At 30.2% G+C, this 24,974-nt stretch overlaps 1 protein-coding gene across 3 annotated transcripts in view; it reads right to left on the bottom strand.

Annotated features, from left to right (window-relative positions):
- The window catches only part of Elk (Eag-like K[+] channel), a 54,595-nt gene extending 48,206 nt beyond the window's left edge, over positions 1 to 6,389 (bottom strand). For all 3 annotated transcript variants that reach the window (XM_035886228.2, XM_035886231.2, XM_085659970.1), the window contains exons 1-2: positions 6,037 to 6,389; positions 385 to 495 (exon numbers count right to left, since the gene is read on the bottom strand). In XM_035886228.2, coding sequence (XP_035742121.1) covers positions 385 to 460 — 76 coding nt within the window. In that variant the 5' untranslated portion in view covers positions 461 to 495; positions 6,037 to 6,389. The remainder of the gene's footprint in view (positions 1 to 384; positions 496 to 6,036) is intronic.
- Positions 6,390 to 24,974: the final 18,585 nt, after the last annotated feature.

Raw genomic sequence — 24,974 nt, 5'->3', positions numbered from 1 at the left:
AATTTCATTCCGGGATAATCGAAACATAATTATTCCCGTTAATGGTATATTATTTCCCGATCGCGTGAACTTTGATATTTTGAAATATCAAATTGATATTTATAATCAGGATCGAATTCATTCGTAATTTTATTATGTTCTATACAAGTTGAAGTTAAACAAACAATAACGTGTTTTTTAAAAATTAGTCCTGTCAGAAAGCTAAACGTATCGTATTAAAATATTGACGAGTATGTCATTTTCTGAAAAAAAATAACTGAAAACAATATATATATGTTGTCAATCAATGATTCATATCACACGCGAAAATATATTTTTGCTTTGGCAGAATAAAGATGATAAAGTAACATGCAATAGCGATTAAATAAATTTCATAGCACTTACGGGTTCCATCGAAGCGTGTTGCGATTGTATCGAGAAAAGTATTTTGTGGGGCGAGGAGGCCCTTCCTAACCGGCATTGGGGCCGCCCCGCCGCGTGATCTGCGGCACGGATCTGTAAGTTCATTAAAAAAAATGCATTTATTATTCTTGTTTCCATTTTGACAACAGTGTATGTAATACATACATGCATAACAAGAAGTAGAAGTTTTGAGTTTGATTAATAAGTAATGCCAAAATTAATAATACATAATATACAATTATTATTATATAATATAATATATATATACTATATATACATAAATATATTAAAACAATATTGTATTAAATTATTAATACAAGAAATATATTATATTACATTGTTTATATATAATAGTATAATATTTATAATAGTAATCAATACAGAACTGACAAAAAAATTTTTAAATGAGCCAAAAGTTAGATAGTTTTAAATATCGTTTTCTAGATTTTTCAGGCCTGTAGTTAAATTTTGTAATTTTTCAATCAAAAAGATTAGCCCAAAAAAAAATCATGAAAAGAAGTCATCTGGACACTTTCGGCCTAACCTGTATTACAACTTGGTGATATAAAGTTGAAGTGTTAATGTATATGATATAATGTATATAAATGATAACATACATATACATATAAATATACACGCATACATCCACACATAAAAGCGTATCTCGGTCAAAGCAAAAAAAAGAAAGTAATCACTTATCGATATCGTCAGTCCTTTTTACGAACTGTGTCGCATCTGTCGTTTAACATACGTACGCAGTAAAGCAGAGCTACGATTATTTATTTATTGAAATCGTTTCATAAACGAGACTTTTTTAAGAGTTAATCGAGGATAAAAAAAAAAAGAAAGGAAAACGGAACACTTTGTTTTTTTTCTCTTGTAACTACTATTCTAATTTCTTATTAAATCTAATGATAGTTCCACTTTAACGATCTATAGTATATGATATTAGATTGGATTAATTAAAAGAAAATTCGATCGACAGGAACATCTCGTATGTTATTTGATACAGAATATTAATAAATAATTTCAAATAAATTATTGTTAAAAAAAAAAAGAAATGAAACAAACAATGAAATCCGATTCGATGCGAACATTATGATTTTCTTTTAATTCACGATTTAAATTACGTGTCTATCTCATAAGATTTATCCGATTTAAAAAAAAAAAAAAAAAAAAAAAAAATGAAAAAAAAAAGTTTCATATAAATTATACTATTTACATAAATTGTAATATTGTTAGAAACGATCATAGACTATTTTGTAGATAGACTTAATGACGGAATAACTTGAGAGAATATATAATGTAACTCGAGCATGGTAAGCTCTGGTGGTACTTGTATTAATTCAATTAGAACGGCGGTCGTTAGATTTCATAATATAGGGAACAAGCAATAAAAGAAAAGAACGACCTCGGGATCCCAATTACGCAATTGCATGCCGAATGCTCTTCCATTTTTACAATTCTCTCTTTCTTTCTCTATTTCTCTCTTTTCTTTTTTTCTCTCTTTTTCTCTCTTTGTGCCTATATAATTTTTCACAATTATCCGTTTTATTTGAATGAGAAAAAAGATCTATGCCGATATACGTACAACACATACCTACATAACTATATCTTATATAAATTAAATAAAATAAATTTGATATTTTTAATAGAAATTCTTTTTCTTTTTTCTTTTTAATTTGTCAAATTCTTTAAATAAAAGTTAATAAAAACGAATAAATATTTTACATTTTTTTTTATTCGTGTGTATATATATATATATATATAATATATACGTACATACTCGCGTAAATACGTCACGACCTACGTCGATAAAGATTATCAACGATTTTTAATATTAAAATTCTAACTCATGATAAATCAGGTCGATCTTTTAGATATTCGTCCATTTAATTTCACGATTCTACGCAAAGCCTTTCTATTTACGGAAACGGAAGATTCGTCGGGGAATCCTGTAAGTCAGCGAATATTGAAAGCTCTCCATTATCGAACAAAGTGCTATTGTTACGCGCATTGTTCATCGATTCCGTTGCTTTTCTGGAATCGTTCCAACTCGTTGCTATTTCATTGCGCGTGGACGAGGAGAAATCATAATATATAGCTTTTTCTCATCTTTCCATGAATCATTATCGTTACGTTTAACGCCATAAACAATTACCCATTCAAGCTCGCATAATTATGAATCTTTGAATCCTTATAAATAATTATTCTTATAAGTCTCACAAAGTTACCTTTTATTTGAGAAGTTCTTACGCAATCGTTTCTAACAATAGGTATTAAATTTATCGATATTTTAGATTTTTTTACTCTTTTTTTTTCTTCTTCTTTTTGTTTCGTAGAGACGCACACTTTCCTTGGTCGAGTCACGTTGAATTTCATCGTTTTTTTCATTTAGTTCAATCACTTCTTCGTACTCAACCAATAGAAAATACATATTGTATTGAAACACGTGATTTAGCTATAATATAAAAAGATCTTGTTGTTTATTGGATACAGACAGATACATTTGATATTCCAATTTAATACGATTTATTGATAAATATTAAACAGTCCAAAATATATTCGAAGATTTTTTTTTAGTTGAATTTTTTCTTCTTCATTTCTTATTTTATTACGTATTTTTTTTAATTTAACAAAAAGTATATTCTAAATTCGAATGAATTAAAAATAAAATGCTTTTCCTGCGACTATAGCAACGATAAAAAAATATACTCAGATAAATAGATACGATTATATAGAATGTTGATAAATATAATAGAAAGTTAATAAATTTGTTCATTCCGTTAGAGTTCGAAGTTTACGATATTATTGTACATTATCAAAAGTAAAAATAAATTATAATCGATTAAAAAGAGAAAAAATACCATTTATTCAAAAAATTTCTCGCGTTTAACAATAGAACTTAAATAGAAAAGAGAAATGATCATCGGACACCAGAATTGAAAATTTGATAAAAGCTAGCACTGGCTAAAAGCTATTTAAAGTTTAATCAATTCCCGAGTTAGTGAGGTTACATTGTATTTTACTTGTGATTCAAATAGACAAATAAAATATAACGATAAAGGAAACAAGAAAGAGAAAAAGAAAAATAGCAAATGAAAATAAAATTAAAGAAGATACTGACCCAAGTCCACGTAAGGTGGATCTGGAACAAGGTTTATCGTTAATGACAACTACTCGCCGATTTTATAAATAGACGATATTCGCAGTCTGGCGACGGACAAAAATATCGTTCTTCGGTCTCTCGTGTATATTATTAAAAAAAACCAAACGACTTCGAAATTCGTCGTAATGGCAGTCTCTGTAAAAAGCATCGAATAAGAGCTTCCGTTTATTCCTTCGGTCGACATACATACATACATACGTATATACGTACATAAATGCATGTGTGCATGCATAGATACATATATAGAGGCATATGTATGAAACATCCTTTTCTCCTCTACTGTCAACACGCACAAAAAGCATCACGAAAAGACGTATGGAAAAATATGTAACATTCAAGCTTGCATAGCGTTGACAAGCAATAGGATTTACATGCTCGAAAACGAGAGTTTTCTCTTTCTATCCTATAGAAAGTATAATTAACACGTTCTATTTTTTTCTTTTCTACATCTTTAGTAATCATGGTAAAATTGTGCTGCTATCTATTTTTCGTTTGATATTTTGTTTTTCGTCACATGACAAAATAAACTAGAAGGTGCTAGAGAGAAAAAAGAGAGAGAGAGAGAGAGAGAGAGAGAGAGAGAGAGAGAGACATAGAGAGAGAGAAATTGTAATAAATGTTTATCTTTTCACCTTTCTCGTTTCGTTCTTATCTTATTGTCTAACACCGCGATCAAATTATATATGAAATTATATATATATGAAATTACATATGAAATAACGCTGTTATCTTTTTCTCGTTTACACTTAGACCGTTTAGAAAATTACGAAATAGTTTCGAAAGCGGTTCATTTAATCCGAAACTTCGTCAGTGAAACAGTTAATGTCAAAGAAAAAATAAAATTAATGAATTGTCGGATTGCATTTAATAGCACCAATAAATAATAAACATTCTCATAATAAAATATCTGAATGCATCATACCTCGTAAAATTATAAAAAAAACCTGTCACATTTACATAGAATAGTAATAATAAATGGACGTGTAAAGTATAACGATAATAATTCACGCGTTGATGCGTTTTTCGTTCGATGCGTTTAACAATTCCCGTAGTCTAATTACTAGGGTCATTCGTTTAAATTAAAAAAAAAACAAACAAACGTAAGCGTATGACGAAGATGTGTAAATATATATGTATATGTATGTATGTATATATGTACATATGTATATAAGTATATATGTATATATGTATGTATGTATATATATATATATACACGTTAAATTTGCACGAAGTATAACAACGTCGGCAAAAGATGCATGTCCGACATATAAGCGAACTTTTCCACTCGTTAGAACGATCAAAATTGATAACGAAGCTGCACGTATTTTCGTTTCATTCTACTTTCGTTTACTGAACACCTGTATTCATCAATGTAGAAATACAAAAAAATTATTCTTTTACGTAATACAAACTATTCGTAGTAAATTGTTACAGATGTTATCATCGTAACACGAAATATGTACGTATGTAGGTATGGAATAAACTCGAAGTTATGGAACCACCGCATTGATTTGCGGTAGCCATCTGCATCCAAAGAATATTTCATCGTGCAATTAAACGTGCAACGCCATATCTTGTTTCGCCGCGTATTACAAACTTCAGTTTATAAAATTAATGAATTCGTTGGGAACGAAAGAAAAAAACAAATAACAAAATAAAGATGATTAAAAGTATATGTATCTTCTTCTATCAATTGTTCGAAAGTTTTTTTTATTTAAAAACTCTGCGAAAACTTTAATCGAGATTTAATTATTTGTACCAAGCATTGTATTTCTTTTATGTCTAACAAGTTTTTACAAACTAATTCGACTAACTGACGTTCTCGAACAAGAAACTTCTTTTATGACTTTGCTTTCTCACACAATTTACATGAATGTAATTCGAATATAATTGGTCAAATATTATACAATCTACTCGATTACTTTACTTGATCACTATTTTTACAAACAGAAGGAGTTATGTATACGATGTTACATTTATCTATTGACAAAAGAGAAAGAGAGAACGATTATCGACGTATATAATTCTCATCGAAAACGAGATCCATACGTCGATATAATACAAACAAGCGAGCGAACGAGCTAGCGAACGAGCTAGCGAATAAGTACCGAATAATCTATGTATATATGTGTGTATGTATGTGTATATATATATATATATACATGCATCGTCATGATCATCATTGACATCATTTCGTATAAAGTTATCTCTCTATCGAACAAGCGGCCTGCTCGTTTATATTTGTGCGTTTTTGATCAATCGATATATACACATACTCGTTCAATGATCACTTAAAAAAATAAAGAAATGAAAAGGAAGGAGAGAGAGAGAGAGAGAGAGAGAGAAGAAAATAAAAGAAAAAGAAAACAGAGAAGAAATAATTCGGACGATAAATTCTCGATCCAAGATCTCTTGGTAAAATTGAATGATCAATAACGGTCACTGATTTCTTCAAGAATACGGACCTTATCGAGAAAGTCGATCTTTCTGCTCACTGGCTCCGGCGCATCGTCCTTCGATCACTCGCGAGATCACACTTGTCACACCGAAAAAAAAAGAACAACCGCCGATCTAGGAATATGACAGACTAAACAAAAAAGAAGAAAACAAAAAAATCCCACGACTTGTCACAGACAAAGAAAAAATTATAAGGAGGACAGTTTTATCTGGTTTCTTTTTTCTTTTTTTTTTTTGTTTATTCTTTCTTCCTATCTTTTTTTGTTGTCTCTTTCTTTTATACAATAAAAATAAAAATATTTAACAAATCTCTTATTATATTTTGTTGATATAGGAAAAAAAAATGTGAGAAAAAGAAACAAATAAACAGAGAGAGAGAGAGAGAGAGAGAGAGAGAGAGAGAGAGAGAGAGAGAGAGAGAGAGAGTAAGAGAGTAAGAGAACGTAAGAGAAAGTAAGAGAGACTAAGAGAGAGAAAGATGGAGAAAAATCGTTTCAACGTAGTGAGTTTGCACGCAAATAAAATTCTCGGACGCTCGCGATAGGTTCGCAGGCATTCGCGTAACTGATCGAGCCGAGGGGTTGAGATTCAGTCTATCCTGATGGCCCGGGCTCCCCTGGTGGCTCTGACTTGCGCCCCACGCACTAACCAAGGCGCAACATGTGGTAAGTCGAGGAAAACGAGTGCGCGAGCGAATAGGCGAACGTAGATATAGATACGTAGGGAAGAGTATACGATCGAAGACCTCTCTTTTATGTAAAAATCTGATCGTTGGAAAAAGAGAGAAAGAGAGAGAGAGAGAGAGAGAGAGAGAGAGAGAGAGAGAGATAAAGAAGAGACAAGCACTTACTCATGCGTACGAACGAGAAGGCAAAAAGTGAAAAAATATCGTCTTCGCTTATACAAAAGCATATAGAGTTTTTCGTGGATCAAGATCAAAATTCGAAATTATGCTATGATAGATGTTCCACTCTATCTTTCTCACCGTAACTTTGATTGATACATAATTATATTTTCTTCTTCTTCTTTTTTTCTTTTTTTTTTTATTCTCAAACTACTAACGACCTATCGAGCTCTAACGAAGGTGCTCTCTTTTTCTTCTTTATTATCTTCTCTCCTGTTCTTATTAAATTAACTTCATAAACTGAATTTGAATTTTTTTCACATGATCGCCCCGTTGAATTGCTCTCGAGAAGAAACTTGGAAAATTTTGAAAGAGAGAAAATTGGCTCTTTTTTCCTTCTTTTCTTTTTCTGTTGTATTTGTTTCCTTTCTCTTTCTTCTTTGTTTTCTTTTTTTTTTCGTTCTTAGACGCTTCAGAATATATATTACTAAAATACCTGATAAATTGTTAGGTACAAATTTCGTTTTGGTTATACTCGTTAAATCTCGGGAAAAAAAATTGTGATGAGATATTATAGAAAGACGTTACTAGGGAAAGGAAGAAAAATGAAGAAAGTGCGTGTTTTTGATCGGCCAATTCGCTTACTCTTATTGAACCGTGAATCCTTCAAACTCCGATGAACTTTTCCTCTCTCGAAATACTGCTTGTACTTTATGCTGGTTGACATTTCTTTCGTTAATAAATAAATGAACGCAAATAAATACAATCATTTGTCATTCTTTTTCTTTTTCTTTTCTTTTCTTTTTTTTCTCTTCTCTTCTTTTTTATTCTTTTTTTCTTTTCTTTTTTTCGTTAAGCTTCGGACTCATATATCAACTTGATTTTTTCTCTTTGAAAGAGAACTACAAAAGGGAGATATAATATATTTTGCGTAAGATTGGTGCCGATCGATATGAACTCGACAATTCTATCGTGTGCTCTATACACAACAATTTCAGATTTATATCACGATTTCATACTATTTAAAAATAATCCTATCTGGGTGTATCAGTGAAATCGTTGTAACAATCGATGTAACGTTATAACAATGGTGTCTAACAATAAGTGAAATTATATTGGACATCGTTTAATATTTAATCCTTTGTTTTTTTCTTTATATTTTTTCTATTTTTTTCATTTTCTTTTTTTTTTTTTTAATTTTCGTAATAGAAGAAAAAAAATATTTGACGTTTATATATCTTTATATCTTTATATATCTTTATATCTTTATATATCTTTATATCTTTATATATCTTTATATCATATGATGCAACTAGATATGATCTAACATTAAAACACATCTATCCGAACAATTAAAAAAAGAAAAAAAGAAATTCGGAATTAAAAAGAACGATCTTTTCAACGCGTAAAATTTGCACGTGTCCTAGATTAAAACGCGTTACGCGTGGAAAATTCGGCAAAACGTAAATTTCGACATATTGCAAAATGCCAACCAGTTCATATAGCCCGACCAAACAATTCCGCATTTTTTAAATGACCACGAGAGATCCGCTATTTTGCAATCACCATCGTTAAAATTATATTTCAATATCGATTCTCTCTCTCTCTCTCTCTCTCTTTCTCTCTCTCTCTCTCTCTCTTTCTCTCTTTCTCTCTCTCTCTCTCTCTCTTTCTCTCTCTCTCTCTCTCTCTTTCTCTTTCTCTTTTTCTTTCTCTTTTTCTCTCTGTCGATGTCACGTACGCTTTATTATTGGCGCGAAGAGAAAACATTGTAGAAACGTTCACAGCTAAAAATAGATACAAGTATTTATAGGAACGAGAGAAATAAACTTCTTTGGGATCGAAATTATCGCTCTATTATTCGATTCGAATTAGATTTATGAGAAAGTCTAGGAAAATCGTTTGAAAAGAAAAATGTATAAAAATCTAATAATTTACGCATTTCTGGAAAGATAATTCTAATCAATTTTAGAGATCATATCTTCGCAACCAATTCGGCTCTCTCCGTTCAGCAATTATTTATTTATATTAATTGACGGAGATAAAACAAGATTGAGAAAGTAGTCGAGTTTGCGGATATGCTTGAAATGCTTCGTAGCTTTTTGCAAAATCTGATGGATCACCGTAGAAGATATTTTTCTTCTTCTTTTTTTCCTTTCTGTTGTCCTTCCGCGAAACGAAATTTTCTTCGGTTTGGTATTCCATCCACGCTTGAAATAACCTAGACCGATGTAGCATTGCGTCTTCGGCAAAATATAAATGTGCATAATAACAATATCCCAGCGTTTCAATATCATTGCGAAAAAGAAGATCCAAAGATACCTAATATATTCCATTTTCCTACTCATAATACAATCGTTGAAAACAAAAATATTGAAGGATGAGTTTATGTAACTGACTTACTATATGAGAATTACTCATACACAAGAAAGTTATGACTTTTATACATTTCTTTCGTAATAATATAATAACAATGATTTATTATTTATTTAATAAACGTGATGTAAAAATTAATACGTGATTTATTATTTATTTAATAGGTGATAGGTGATAGGTAGAACGAAAAATCGTACACCTATTCTTAATTCTTTAATATGATATCGTACATTAAAACGACTTATAAAACGGTGTACTCGAAACTGCTATAATATTTTCCGATATTCGACAACAGGAAAAACAACGAGATTCGTAAGATGGAAGTGATTTTTTTATGAGACTACGAATGAACGCCTACCCGCTACGAAAGATCGAGTTGATGTCTAACTTTGATATTTCCCTGAGAGAACAAGAAAAAAAAAAGAAAAACAAGAAACCGAAAAATATCCCCAAAAAGATCCTTGAGAAATATTGAAAAGAATCTTGATACTCTTAAATATGTTTTTTCTTATTCCCTCCCACGTGCCGTGTATTATTTAATGGAATAAACAAGAACTATTTTTGTTGCATTGATAACGATACGTAGGTAGTAGCCGTGAAAAAAAAGCGAACGATAGAAAAAAAAATAGGAAACAAAAGAACTTTCTTTTTTTTTCTTTGTCCTTTTTAATCTTTTCTTCTTGACTTTTTCAACCGATTCACAAATGTAAGAGCACATCCATTCTTGGAAAAAATTATATTAAATACAGTTTACAAGGATTCTTCTTATAAGCAGTCCTATGTACATTTGAAACTTTTTTGTCAACGACCATCAAGGAACGTCAAGTCAATCAAGAAAATATCAAAGACCGTATAAATAGCGTTCCGCTCAAACGAACCAGGAACATTCTGCTCGAACGAATGAAAGAATTTTTATCGTATAATTCGTCCTTATTAAAAAGAAAAAAAAAGAAAAAAAAAGTAAAACAGAAAGAGTACGAAAAGGAGAATAAAAATAAAAAAAAATATATAAAAAAAGGCAATTTGATTGCTTAACGATCGAATTATCGTGTAACGAAAGGCGATCGTTTGGAAAATGAATCGAGAAGGTAAGCGATAGTAGAAGTTAAAAGACCACATTTTCTCCGTGATGCCCCGTCAAGAGTAAAATTTTCATTTTCTTTTTTCTTCTCTTTCAAGTCGATAATCATGAAAAAAAAAAAAGCTATCTCTTGACTCATGTACAATGATAAAATAAAAAGAATTAAAACAACGATACGAGGAGTAATTATTATAATAAAATATTGAAACATTCGAAGCGTTACGATTCAAAGAAATAATGGATACGAAGTTCAGGTATTTGTTCCTTTTTAACACTTTCGAAGCCCAATAAAATCTTAGATGACATAGTCGTAGAATTACCATATTTAAATTAGTTATTACAGTTCATAAATAGTATTTCATACTTGAACGTCTACGCGAATGCTTTATCACTCTATTCTATCGACGTTTTTCCGTTCTGTGTATTCGTTAGGTATCGATTTGTTAAATACCGATTATCGGTTTGTTAAATCCCTTCTACAAATAGGGAGGAAATATGTGATATGAAATTACTTTAAGTAAGAAAGGGTCAGCGTACTATCGTTTTAAATAATTAGATCCGCATTTCTTACAGAGTTAAGAGGGAATTCTACACAGTACTTTTATATAGATTTCTGTATTTTTTATTATCGTCATATATGTATATAGAAAATATAAATGGTGAGATGGAGAAAATCGAATATCAGGGTATTTCGGCAGATACATATATATATATACAAACTATATATATACAAACTATATATATACATATATATACAAACTATATATATACATATATATACAAACTATATATATACATATATATACAAACTATATATATACGTATATATACAAACTATATATATACATATATATACAAACTATATATATACCTATATATACAAACTATATATATACATATATATACAAACTATATATATACATATATATACAAACTATATATATACATATATATACAAACTATATATATACATATATATATATACATATATATATATATATATACAAAATATGTATATCATATATATTGTACATACATATACATATCGTTTCCAAAATGTACGTCGATTTATATATACGTCGCTTGTTTGGAAACTCGTACAAAACAACGATTATTTCTTTTCCCTTCGTTCTGCTCTAACTCCCCCACCACCCTCCATCCTCTATCCCATCTAGAATTTTTCTCGAAAATGTTCTTCGGTAAAACGATCACGTCTTATTGGCGCTCGTTGCGCTTGATCGTTTCGCGTTCGTGCGTGAAAACGTAAAGAACTTTTAGTTACGTTCACTTGCGTTATATCCAACGTTTATTTACTGTCTATCGAATTATATCGAATATCGATCTACTCCGATGCATACTTAACTACTAATTTATATTTATATTTCAAATCGTTTATGAAAATTTACATACCGAGTTACACGAAACTTACGCTCGTATAAACTTCTTCGCAACATGTTTCTAAATTCGGTTTATTTTTCTGCGTATCGTATTTTTTTTTTACAAATAACGTCGATCGTTATTATTATAGTTTTCAACAAAAATAAATGAAAATTAAAAATCGTAACACGAAATAGACCAAAATTTTGCAGATAACCGAAAAATTTCTAAGTGATTTTAAAAAATCAATTACTATCTTTCGAGATATGTTAGGCCTCATTTTTCTTAGATCGTAAAGCAAGTCCTCGGGCTTGTTATTTAACAATTTGAAATGAAATAGAAAACTTCATACTGAAATATTATATCTAATCTTATATGTATATAGGACATATACATTTCTTCGTCATAGTTTCTTCGATCTTCAGAATTCGATCTCCAGAATCTTCAGAATTAATGTATGGATGTCGAAATGTTGCCTTTTAAAGCAAACGTTGACTTTTAATACATCAATGTGATATAGAAATACGTCAGCATCTGAAAACTGTTTATCGATTAATTTCCTAGCTTTTCCATATCAATGTACGAACACCATAATTGGTAGATAGGGGCGCCAGATTGCCCGACGCTCCACGACACGCGATCAAAAGCTTATACGATAGTATAGAGAAACACGTTACATCAATAAATATTACATAATATATTGTGTAAAAGAACATGAAATGGTTTGATAAATAATCGAAAACATATCGAGTTAATTGTACTTATCACGAAATACAGTCGCCAAAATTTTATTCGATTTTTCTTGGGATAAGCTAATTTATTGACTTCTATAAATATCATATTCCCATGACTCTTATTAAAACACTCTACGTAATTTTGAAATTACGCATTTATATATACGTATACATTCTTATTAAAAAAAAAACTAATTATTATACATCATATATGAATGTTATTATGTGCTAAGTATTTATTATGGTATAATTATATTAAAGATTTCACACCACCTAATTTAGATTTCTAAACACGAAAGAAAAAAATTAGATTATAAAAAATTAAGTGGATGCCCCTTTGATGTCATATAACAATGATCTGTCAGTTAACTTTGACTTTTATTCTACCGTTTCAATTAAACTGAGCAAGAATGTTAATAAAAATCCTATTGTTATTGAGTATTTATTAATCGATCTATCATAGATCAAGAAATAAAAATTAATCATAAATTTCTTTTTAAGCATATATTTAACTACGCATTAGATCGATACATAATTTCGTAAAGTTTCTTTCTTCATCGGTTTATAAAATTTATTTTTCTCCACAAAAGAAATGAAAGTACAGATCAATGATGTATTCTCCTGGATTGTTTACGAATGCATAGTTGATTGACATGGATCATTGTGGGTCAAAACGTTCAAACGATCTATGTCAAAGTCATACGTATGTATGTACGTTCTGAGCTCGAAACATCCTTTATATCAAAAATTCCCTCCCTAAAATCATTTTCTTACCGTATTATCATCAATTATATACCACCCGTATATGCTACCGCTGTCCTGACGCCCTGATTAAATTCAAACAAAAACACATGTCACAAATATTCTATTTTTTTCTTCTTGGCACTTCATAATCCTATAATTGTAACTATATAAAAAAAAAACTATATAAAAAAAACTAAATAAAAAAAAAATAAAAAAAATAAATAAATCTTTTTTTTCGAACAAACTTTTATTAGAAAGAAATTCGAAAACGTTACGAAATAATGCAGCAAATATTTATGAAATGATGCAGCAAACCATTATAAAGTCGCACGAGTGTAATTACGTTTTATATAACGACGTGAGAAAAGAAAAAAGAAGATTAGTTCTTGAATGAAAGTAATAGCAGCTAAAATCTTAATCATACTTGTTTCTTTCAAACTTAAATGGGAAAAATTTCTTTTAAGCAAGAAACGACTCGTATAAATATTCTTCCATTTTCGAGTAGCTTAAACCGAAATAAAAAGCTAAATGGAATATAATCATAAAAAGTTAATGGGATATTTTCGAATTTAAATGAATGCGCGATTAAACGAACAATTAATTTATTTTCATTCATTTCAATCGATTATCGAGAGGTTAGCAGTAAAGTTTTTTTATAAGAATTTTTCTCTTGGGATTTTAACCCCAGAATTGGCTATATATTAGATTGAAAACATTAAGATCCTCTAGTTCTTTAAAATAATTCTTATTTTAAGATAAGGATGATTGCCGTTAACTCCCATACTTTTACTATTAGTTATTGGAATTTTTCATAAAATTAACTTATATAACAAAAATGTATAGAAAATATAAACTACGTGAAATAAATTTATAGAAAGTCAACGCTACCTTTTGGAATTTATATGAACATACAATTAAAGGAACAATTAATTTATTTTTATTTACGTCAGTCGATTATCGAAGCGACAGTAAAGTGATTTATTTTTCATAAGAATTTTCGCCTGAGAATATTAATCTTAAGGATGGGTACATAAGATTGGGAGCTTTAGGTATTTAACTCTCTAAAATAATTTTCGTCTTTAACGAAAAGCAATTTCCCATCCTCGTCATATTCCACTTAGTTATTCGGATTTTTCATAAAATTGGTTTATATAACAAAATTTTATCACAAAATGAAAAGCTAAGTGGAATAAAATTGTAAAAAAAAAGTTAATAGCCAACTTTCTCGAATTTAAATGAGCATGCGATTGAACTAATTTAACTTAATTCATATGAACATGCTATGGAATTAATTTATTCAAGCTTATTATTAAGAAAATCCACGAGGTATGTTTGTTTGTTACGATAGTTGAATTCTTTCTCTAACTTTTTATTTCACGTACATTTCACAAGTAGTACGCGTTGAATGAAAACGTTGGTGCAGGTAAGTATTATAATATCATGCTTAGAAATACAAGAGGGTCGATGACTGTATTTGCGTGTTAGTCTCTCATGAAGGTAAAACGTGAAAGCAAAAGAGAGAAGGAGAAAGAAGAGGGAGAGACAGAGAGAGAACATATACAATCCATAGGCGTTTCCAAATATAGATCGTTGGCATGAGAATGTAAAAATAGTTAGTAGTTTTTAGCCGGACGCCATTTAAACAATCATGTACTTGAAATCGTTGTCATATAAAACAACAGTAATCAATCCGGACACAATATACTCACGTGTTTTATCCATGATAAATAAAAGAATCGATATTAATCATGAAGTATAGTCAACTGTGAAATGGATATTTAGGACCCTTCTTAAAACGTCGAAGATGAATTGAATTATGTCAAAAGTCCACTTCGAGAAGAGTCTTTTGATACAATGAAAATTGTTACCGAAACGTAAACAATAATAGAGAAACAATGATAGGAGAAATAATTTTTCTCTTGAGACAAAAAAGAATATAGCTTAAAATTTAATGATAGAATGTATTAATTTTTTTTTCATTTTTATGTATATTTCACACACACAAACACACACACACACAAGAAGTATCATTTTATATAATTTTTATGAGTAAATTAATTAGAGAAAAATAATATATATATATATATATATATATATATATATATATATGTAATAATAATATATATATGTATGTATGTATATAGGAAGTAGAATTTTATGAGTAAGTTATTTCGAGAAGGAAATAGTTTAATGAAAATTAGGAATCGAAGAATAAGAAATTTATTTTTATATTTTTCAATATACTATTTATATAAAAGGTAAAAGAATTTTATATAAGAATCAATTAATAAGAAAAATACATAAAAGTTTAATAAACGCTATTTCGGTTAGTTTTCACGTAATTCTATTGATTGCTATTTCTCTGTGACAGAATATACTAATTTACTCTCCCTTTTATATTATACAAAATTAGATGAATCTTCCTGATTTTTAATCACATGATGGTATCATGAATCGTATAAATAAAAACTTGATAAAAATAAAAGATAATAAACAAATATTATGTCTATAAAACCGTTATGAATAATAACACTTAAATATTTGTTATGATATATTTATACAATGGGTATGTTTAAGTATCCGAAACATCACAAAAATATAAAATGAGCATAAGATTGATTGTTATTGAGTAAACGCATGTATATGTATATAGCTAATGGATGACAATGTGAAATTATTTTAAAGAAATTTACATTCTTAAAATCATGAAAGTAATAATTATTGTTCAACGATGTTTGTTTTGTAAACTTTCAAAGTTATTTTATATTGTCTTTCTCTCTCTCTCTCTCTTTTTTTCTCTCTTTTGCAAAGCGCTAAATATACTATCCTAAGAATTTCTGTTTCGAAGCTTCTTATGCAATTTGAAATTCGAAACGAAAATGTTAAAGCGCAGGAAATAATTTTTCTATCGTAAGCATTAAATCCTTTTTCTTTTATTTTTTCTTTTTTTCCTAACTCTCATCACTCTAACGTTAAAAAGAATATTACAGCATGTTTGTTAATCAACTCATCAAAAAAATTTGTTGAATTTCAACATGCTAAGAATAATCTTATAATATAGACAAAATAGTTGTTCATTAATGAAAAATGTTTTATGCCAATATTTTTCTAGATTATAAATCTATAGAGTTTAACTACAAGTTTAAAAAGGGTAATTGATTTTTAAATCGTCTAGGAAATTTTGATCCACCCTTTTATATCTTACTTCTAAATGTTATATATTACGTTATAGATAAAATTTTATTTTCACGATAAACGATAAGATAAATGACCTTAGAGAGAATGATAAGGAAAGAAAAGTTGTTTTTTTTTTTTCCTTTAATAATATAAAATGTAAAGTAAAAATAAAATCTAAAGAATACTTTTGTTCGATACAGAATAGCTCTTATCGAGCTCCATTTACAGAAAACGAATGACATAAATGTTTCAGAAGCAACATATATATACATACGATTTTTACTTAGACGAAGAGCATAGAAACAAGAAAAAAATGCAGACGTTCGACGTTCCATTTGTCAGTGGCGAATCCTGTATCAAAGAAACGAACGTATTCGAGGAAGTAAACCGTTTTTGGAAGTAATATCGGGAGCTTTTGTGGATTATCTTTCATTTTCCAGTGAGGGAGAAAATCGTTGGGAGCCGAACATATTGGTCGTCAGTATAATAGGAATATCTTCGTGTTTACTGGCCAAAGTATTCGACTACCTTTCCCTTTCTTCTTTTTCTTTTTTTTATTTCTCTTGGAAACGAACATGTTCATCATGTTTAGGATTCTCGTAATTCAACACGAACATTCCTAAAGCATAACATGTACGTACACAGGATAAATGAATTTTCTTTTTTTTTTTTCTTTTCTTTTTTTTCTGTTGCAAATAAAATTCGTTACATATGTATGTATATGTAAATTTTACGTTATACTTGTTAATAGTATGATACATTTTATCATTTTATAGCTTTGTCGATTAAAAACGTTCATTTTCGATCACTTTTTACAAGTTATTTCCTTTATCAATTTTGATGATTGAGAAATGTGATTAATATACATGTGTATTTATACAATCTCGATCTTTCTGAGAGATATGCAAGAATATTTCATACATACATACATATATATGTCGGAAAATGATAAGGCGTTTATGTAATATTTTATTCGGTTCAGATGAAATAGTATCTCGGTTTAATTAAATTAATCGGTTTTGAAAGAAGGAATTTCTAGACGAATATATTCTGAATATTTATCGTTAAAACATCAATCATCTATGAGAAAAGGCTGATTTAAATACAGAACGATCTGTTCGTTTATTTTATTTAATTTATCAATTTTATTATATTTATTTACATCTTTTAATTGCAAATATAAATAAATCGATTTATACGTGCTGTCTCACATTTTTCGAAAATTTATACACGAAGATAACAATATTTTATATAAATTTTAATCTCCATTTTCGTTAATGTCAAATTTTTATTTTAAATTCGTCACATACATTAGAATGATATATATTTAATGCTTATTTTTGTTAATATCTATTTAAAAAATTTTTTTGAATATTTTTATTCATTTTTTTAAATATTTTTTTTCATCTTCTTTATTCTTGGAAGAAATAGATATCTGTTTTATTTATTTTTAAATATTCATATTAATATTTCAAATATCAAATTTCTTCCTCTCTCAAAAAAAAAATTTCTCCCTCTCTCAAAAAAAAAATTTCTCTTTCTCTCTCTTTCTCTTTCTCTCTCTCTTTCTCTCTTTCTCTCTCTCTCTCTGTCTCTCTCTTTCTCTCTGTCTCTCTCTCTCTCTCTCTCTCTCTTTCTCTCTCTCTCTCTCTCTCTCATCAAATAGACTTATTTTATGTCACTAAAAGTCCCAATATCTCTCTTATTAAATCGATTTAAGGAACTCCTCGTTCAAGAATCTTTCTCTTGGACTTTTTACACTTGACCCTGGAGAGCTATGAAGGAGGGTCAAACGAATGTTCCTACCATCTCAAACATCACATTTTTCAGTTAAATGTAGCCACTCGTTTTTAACGTTTATTCTCGTTTTAAAAGAACCTTCGAATACGAATGAGTAAAAAAACGTATATTGTTCCTAAGCTTTTAATACCGTAATATCGATCAGAAGGAATCATACTTTTCGAAGAATATAGGTACGTTTAAAGCATTCTTGAAAAAACGATTTTCATCGTTCCTATGTTTATTCTTTGGAATTGAAAATTTCATTCACATTCTAAAGTATCTCTGGTCAATTTTCCTTTTCCGTTTCATCTTCTCCGTTTTACTGTTTGCTTTTTTGTAACTTACTTCTTCCTGGTTAAGTTTATAGACAACGTTAGAGAAGGTAAGAAAGATGGTATCCACGTAGTGCGAATAAACTAAAAAAAAAAATTCCCAAGGAGAACATCGACAAAATGGCCAGTCAACGGGTTATTCAGATAGAATGTCGTACAAATAGTGTGTGTTCGGTAAAAGAAAGGTTTCATCACAATCGATAGCATAATGTTTCGAGTATGTGTTACCAAGAGACGAAGAGAGCAAAGTGCTCTTCCATTGCTCCAGAACATCGAAGAAGGAAAAAGAAACGAAGCGTTTTCTACCCTTTTTACACTACATTCTATAAAGTATATATACATATATACCATTTCTTCTCTCACTTTATTTCAAAAGAACGTTAAATTAATGAAGAAACACGGAGTAGTAGTATGAAAGGCAAAGGAATTTAACGACACTTTTTAGCTTTTCTTAATAATTTTTACTCGGAAAAAATTACATTCACACACATACACACACACACACACACACATCACATAAAGGTTTCTCTTAATGAAACTTCTAAACATTCCCTTAGATTGCTAATTTAAAAAAAACTTACTAATAATCTTGTCATCTCTCTCTCTCTCTCTCTCTCTCTCTCTCTTTCTCTTTCTCTTCCTCTTCTTCTTAAGTTAAAATAGTCTTTCGAAATTTTTATTTCTCTTTTTATTTATTAACTTCTTAATAATTACTAAACTAAGAATCGTATTTATCATAATGCGCATTAGAAGAGCAAGCTAAGATCTCTTTCTGGACAGCATTTTAAAATTTTAGCCCTCGCAAACAGCAGTATAAAAAATAAATAGCTTTGTATACTTAATACATTTGCTAAAGTCATAATCAAGAAAAAAATAAACTACAAAAGAAAAGCGTACGAATTAGATTAACTAAAATAGATTTGTTTTAATCGTAACTTTGCACCGAAGGCCTCCAAAAATATAAATATGATCCTGTTTCTAAAGCGATAAGCAAAAGGGTAGTCCATAGGTTGAATATACGCTTATACAAGAACTTTATGAATTATTCAAAGAAGAAACCATCGAAAAATAAACGAGCTTCTTTTTTCTTTTTTTTTTTTTCTTTTTTCTAAGAAGAAAAACAAACAACATGAAGTATCGCATTTTAAATATGTTCAAGTTTTCCTAAAAGCAAACAAAATCTTTACATTAAACTCTTATTTACGTAAAAACGGGGTAATTAACGTTACGAAAAGTTGCAGGTATTAAAGTCGATTAATGAGAAAAATCAGAAATAAAATGTTTATACGTTTAAGTTATACGTGTTTTCTTTTAATTATCGTGGGAAAACATTTTTTTTACGAATTTGAAAATTATGATTCATGTGATGTTTCCTCGTGCAGTAGGAATTATTGCATTTGTAACTTACAATAAAAAGAGAATTTAACAAGAACATTGAGGATTAAGTTGATAAGAAAGGATGGCATGATTATTATCATGATTACTATGTGGTAAATAGTTTTCAAATGTGTCTCGCACGCTTCTTGTAACGAAGTTTTGTAAAATGCATGTGTTCAACAGATCAGTTTTCTTTATCTTCTTTCCCTTTCTCTCTCTCTTTCTCTCTGTCTTTTTTTCTTTTTCTCTTTTTCTTTTTCTTTTTCTTTTTGTCAAAACCTTCCGTTCTGTTATTCTCTTCCTATCCAGAACAACAATTTCTTCATGCTGTTTCCTCCTACCTTTCTTCCAGTTTCACTTCAACATAGAGTAGAAATTGCACACGGAGGTTAAATCTTTTCAACGATCTGGGAAGCCATTATCGTTATTACGTTCTCATATAACTGCATCGTATGTTCCAACTGAAATTTTCAACATCAAAGGGACATCCAAGAAAGAGAGAGAGAGAGAGAGAGAGAGAACGTAGCATAACAAACAGCCTCGGCATTTCTCCATCAAAATAACTTTTTCTAAGCTAAAGGAAGAAAAAAACAAATAAACAAACAAACAAACCAGAAGAAAGAGAGAAAGAGATAAAAAAAGAGAGAAACTCGAAACTCGGTCTATTCTTTATCCAAATTTCATTACTAAATCTATGGAGCCATTTTTATCTCTCTTTCTCTCTCTCTCTCTCTCTCTCTCTCTCTCTTTCTGTTTCTCTTTATCTCTTTATCTCTTTCTTTCTATAGAACATCCAAGAAAAATTCAACCGAATAAATTCGTAATTCGAACGATCGAACTTTCGAAGAGAAAAAAAGCGAGGCAAATTTCAACGTACCGATCTAATTTTCCCACTTTCAAACTTACTCTCATACTCTATCGTTCTTATCATTTCACCATGATTCCATGACACCACCAAGACCATCACCACTGTCCTTTATATAAATATGTATATATATATATATATATATATATATATACCTATCTCATTTCCACTTGTAAATTCGTAGAGATTCAATGAGTTCAAGTTGGCAGGCAAACTTCGCATTCGCTTCGATGAATTTTTCCGTACGAGTTTTTCTGTACAAAAGGTCCATAGGATCCTTTATTAATTAGGATCATGTCGAGGAATGTTGCTAGTAGTTCATCGTTATAACAGTTTTCCACAGTCCTCCTAATTGGAAATCATGAAACTAAACGAGAACTTTTCTTTTCATCCTTGCCTTCGCGTTTAACTTCCAAATGAGTCTTATTATACTCCGACCACTATCTTTCTACTTCGCTTTCTCTCTATCTCTCTCTCTCTCTCTCTCTCCCTCTCTTTCTCTCTCTCTCCCCTATCTATTCATAAATATAACATGCAATCAATTACAACAGAACACGTTTTGAGGTTGTGTTTGTATTCGTTCAAAAAAATAAAAAAAGAAAAGAAAAGAAAAGAAAAGAAAAGAAAAGAAAAGAGAAAAAAGTGTCGATTAGGATGATGGATCGAATCTAGTTTCGTTCTCTTATCTCAAAATAATTCTCGGGATACATTGACCCAGCAAATCTTTCCAATAGCTATTTTAATATTTCAATCGAAAGGAGTTACGAGACGAAAGAAATTAAAATTAGGTATGATGATCTAGGATCATTCGAAGAATGAAAAATGGGTTCGTTGAAACATTAGAAATAACTGACCGACCGACCGAAGTAGCTACAAGAATAATCCCTTCAAATCGATCGCCCGGGTTAATCGAACACAACCAAACGATTATTAGAACAGCGCCGAGCCTAGTGAGGTTGAACAACCTAATCATCCTGGCATCTTCGAGAATGGGGCCGTGAGCTTATTCCGTGTAACGAACTTGTCGCAGTCAACGTGACTCGCACGCGATAAACGATTTCGAGGTAGAGTAACCAAGCGAACGAGAAGTATCGGTCAATTTGAACACTCAATCCAGGTCGGCGTTCCACTTAAGTTCGCGGTTAACGCCACGACTTTGTTGAATTTCGATAGGACATTTTAAGATTCGATCGATCGTTCTGCTTTCATTAAAGTTTCAAACATTATAAAACGGTTTACATGTTAACTGAAAAAAATTTTCGATCAGTGTGTAGGCAAACGTAAATATATAAAAAGAAAAGAAAAAAAAAAGAAATTATTTTTATTCAAAATAAAATATTACGTATTATGAGAAAAAAGAAGCTCTGAATCTGTAAAAAAAAAATGAGACAGTTCAATCTTGATGATGAATTAACTCACTTCCATTGATTTCATTTAAATATCATCATATCGATTGATTTATCGATATAGACGATTGCATGATAAAAAAAAATATAAATAAATAATAAAGAAAAAAAAAACTACCACGTTAACAAAAATCATCCTCAATAAAATGACTAAATGCAAATTACAATTGAAATATCGTAAAGACGTAAAAACGAGACATACAAGAGCAAAAAGACAATCTCTTTGTGTTTCTCTCGAAATTTACAACCTTTTTCAAGTCTTCGATCCTGATTTTCTCGTGAGCCCTCGATCTAATTCTGTGGTTAAGACCGAAGCAGGTCTCGCCTTAGTCGATAACATCCCTTTCTAGTGAGACTAGTAAACGGTTACCGCATTGCCGATGTCGTGCTTTCCGTAATCGTACTGTACTCATGGATACATTGTACTCGACCTGCACTCTGCCTCTCTCTCTCTCTCTCTCTCTCTCTTTCTCTCTCTCACTATTTCCCTTTCTCCTTTTGAAGGGGTGGACGACTTATCGACCTGGCAGCAGGTAGGGTGGCAGGCAGCCAGGCAGGCCTACTCGGAGTCGAAGCGTCCGGGAGTCTAGCTCTTTCTCTCTAGTTCTCTCTCTCCCTCTCTTTCTCTCTCGTTCTCTTTTTCTCCCTGTCTCTCTCTCTCTCTCTCTCTCTCTCTCTCTCTCTCTCTCTTTCTATTTCACTCTATATCTGTCTTTCTTTCTCTCTTCATGACTCTCTTCGGGAGCTGGTACGCGACCGCACCACCAACACTCATCGGTCTCACGGATAGGACGCGTTGAAAGAGAACAAGAGGATTTCAACGTGTGCCAAGGGACGGGGTACCTCGCGAATTCTCTAGCGTTTCGTGCACCGGACATGGTACACGAGCGAGTATAAAAGGTATTAGGGCCAACTCGACGCTTTTAGAGTTCTCTTTAACGGAATTTTAATTCCTCCTGAAATTGTCCAAATTGTTGTCACGCGAGATCATATGATAATTTGATATTTTCTTTATTTCCTTTCTATCTTTAATTATATCTGAATATATATACATATAGACGTACTCGTGTAAATTTCTAAAAATACGATTAGAAATTTGAAGATTTAATTAAATGTATTGAAATAGAAGTAAAATAGAAATGAAAAGTTGCGTGAATGTTAATCGTCGAGATTGATCAATCCTGACAATAAAAGAGTAGATTACAAAGATCTCAGATGATTTTAAAATTGAATTACTCTTTTTTTTAAACTTTTTTGATTTATTTAAAACTGTAAGGCCTAGGTTGATTTTCAGAGTTTAAAGAAGAAATATTTAAACTTAAATAGTTTCGAAAAAAAATCTAATTGATTTTTAATATTATTTAGGAATTTTCGACTTTATTTTTAGGTTAATACATGCATATATGTAGTACATCATAATTTTTCCTGTATGCTTGATTTGGCACGATCAAATTAAAGTGCACCCAATAAAAAGAAAACAATCGAAACCTTTTATGAAATAAATTTCGCTTTTTCACAATTTCCTTTTATCGAAAATAAAGAGCAAACGGACGACAGGGAAAGCATTGATTGAAAACTAAATTAAACGGTGTCGTTTAGCGTATAGACAAACAAACGACAGTATTTTCAATGAATTCTCTTTCGAGATGAATAACCTCCCTATTTCTTTATTCTTTTCGATTGATTATGTTTGAACGTTAATATAAAGCGCATTTGAAATTGCATTTTCGAGAAACGAGAATCAATTATGCGATTTCATTAATTTCGATATTTTATTAAAAATATCCCTAATTAATTTAAAAATGTCGATACAATTTTTCGATATTAGGTATTCGATATTTTTCCGATCGAGATTCATTGATATCGGTAAACAAGATTACCAAAGAGATTCTTCTTGCTCGTTATTGTCCGCGATGTGCGTGCGGTATGCGAAAAACGATATTCATTAATAGATATAAACTTAGTCGATAAATTATCACAGAAATAGCATTCTTGTCAATTAACTAATGTTAATATAATATACAATCGAAAGCGTTAATTTTATCCATAGTTACTTCGGCGAATCGAGAACAAAGGTATAAGCAAATATCGAGTTTTTCAAAGAGACGAAGTATCGATTTCCATCGAATCGATGCAAAGATATTCGTTGCGAACTTTCGACCCTTTGTCCGTAAACATTGAAATTCAGGACACGCGTAATCATTATCCAAGCAATGCGATCTGATAATAAGTCAAATATTACAGTAATCATCTTAACACAATTGTCACGTGATAAGAAAAATAACAATCGTTTGGTAATTATCTTAAACAGATTTCAATGATCTGAGAGACTATGATTGTTTTGATAACGACAATATAATGCTGAAAGAAACAATAGAATTCGCAAAGCGTAATATCTAAAACAAAAGGCTCGATGATCTTGCAGAAATCTATATCTCTCTATCGGCCAATCATTTAACAATAGCCTATACAAAATTGCAAATTGCTGGGAATTGTGTTGCAAAAAAAAAAAAAGAAAAAAATTAGAAAGATTTCAATAGATAATTATAGACGTTGCACTATAGAAATCATCCGCTATCATACTAATAATACGCACTCATAGATTATTACAAGTAGAGAAAGAATATTCCTTTTTTTTTTATACGTGAATAAGTATTTCTTCTATCAAATTTATCGTTTCTAAGACGATAAATTTCTCTGTCTTGGAAAAAAAGAGAGAGAGGAAGAGAGAAAAGAAAAGAAGACTATTTTAATCATGTGAAGAAGACTTTTCTATCCCAGTCTCACACAAGATACATATATATACCTCTCGAGCATATCGTCGCGATCACTCGAAACATCGTTGAAGTTC

Source organism: Vespa mandarinia, chromosome 1, assembly GCF_050613455.1.
Source record: "Vespa mandarinia isolate Hongniang chromosome 1, ASM5061345v1, whole genome shotgun sequence".
Classification (NCBI taxonomy): domain Eukaryota; kingdom Metazoa; phylum Arthropoda; class Insecta; order Hymenoptera; family Vespidae; genus Vespa; species Vespa mandarinia.
Note: the sequence above shows the minus strand (reverse complement) of the source record. Positions and strands in the feature narration are given on the sequence as shown.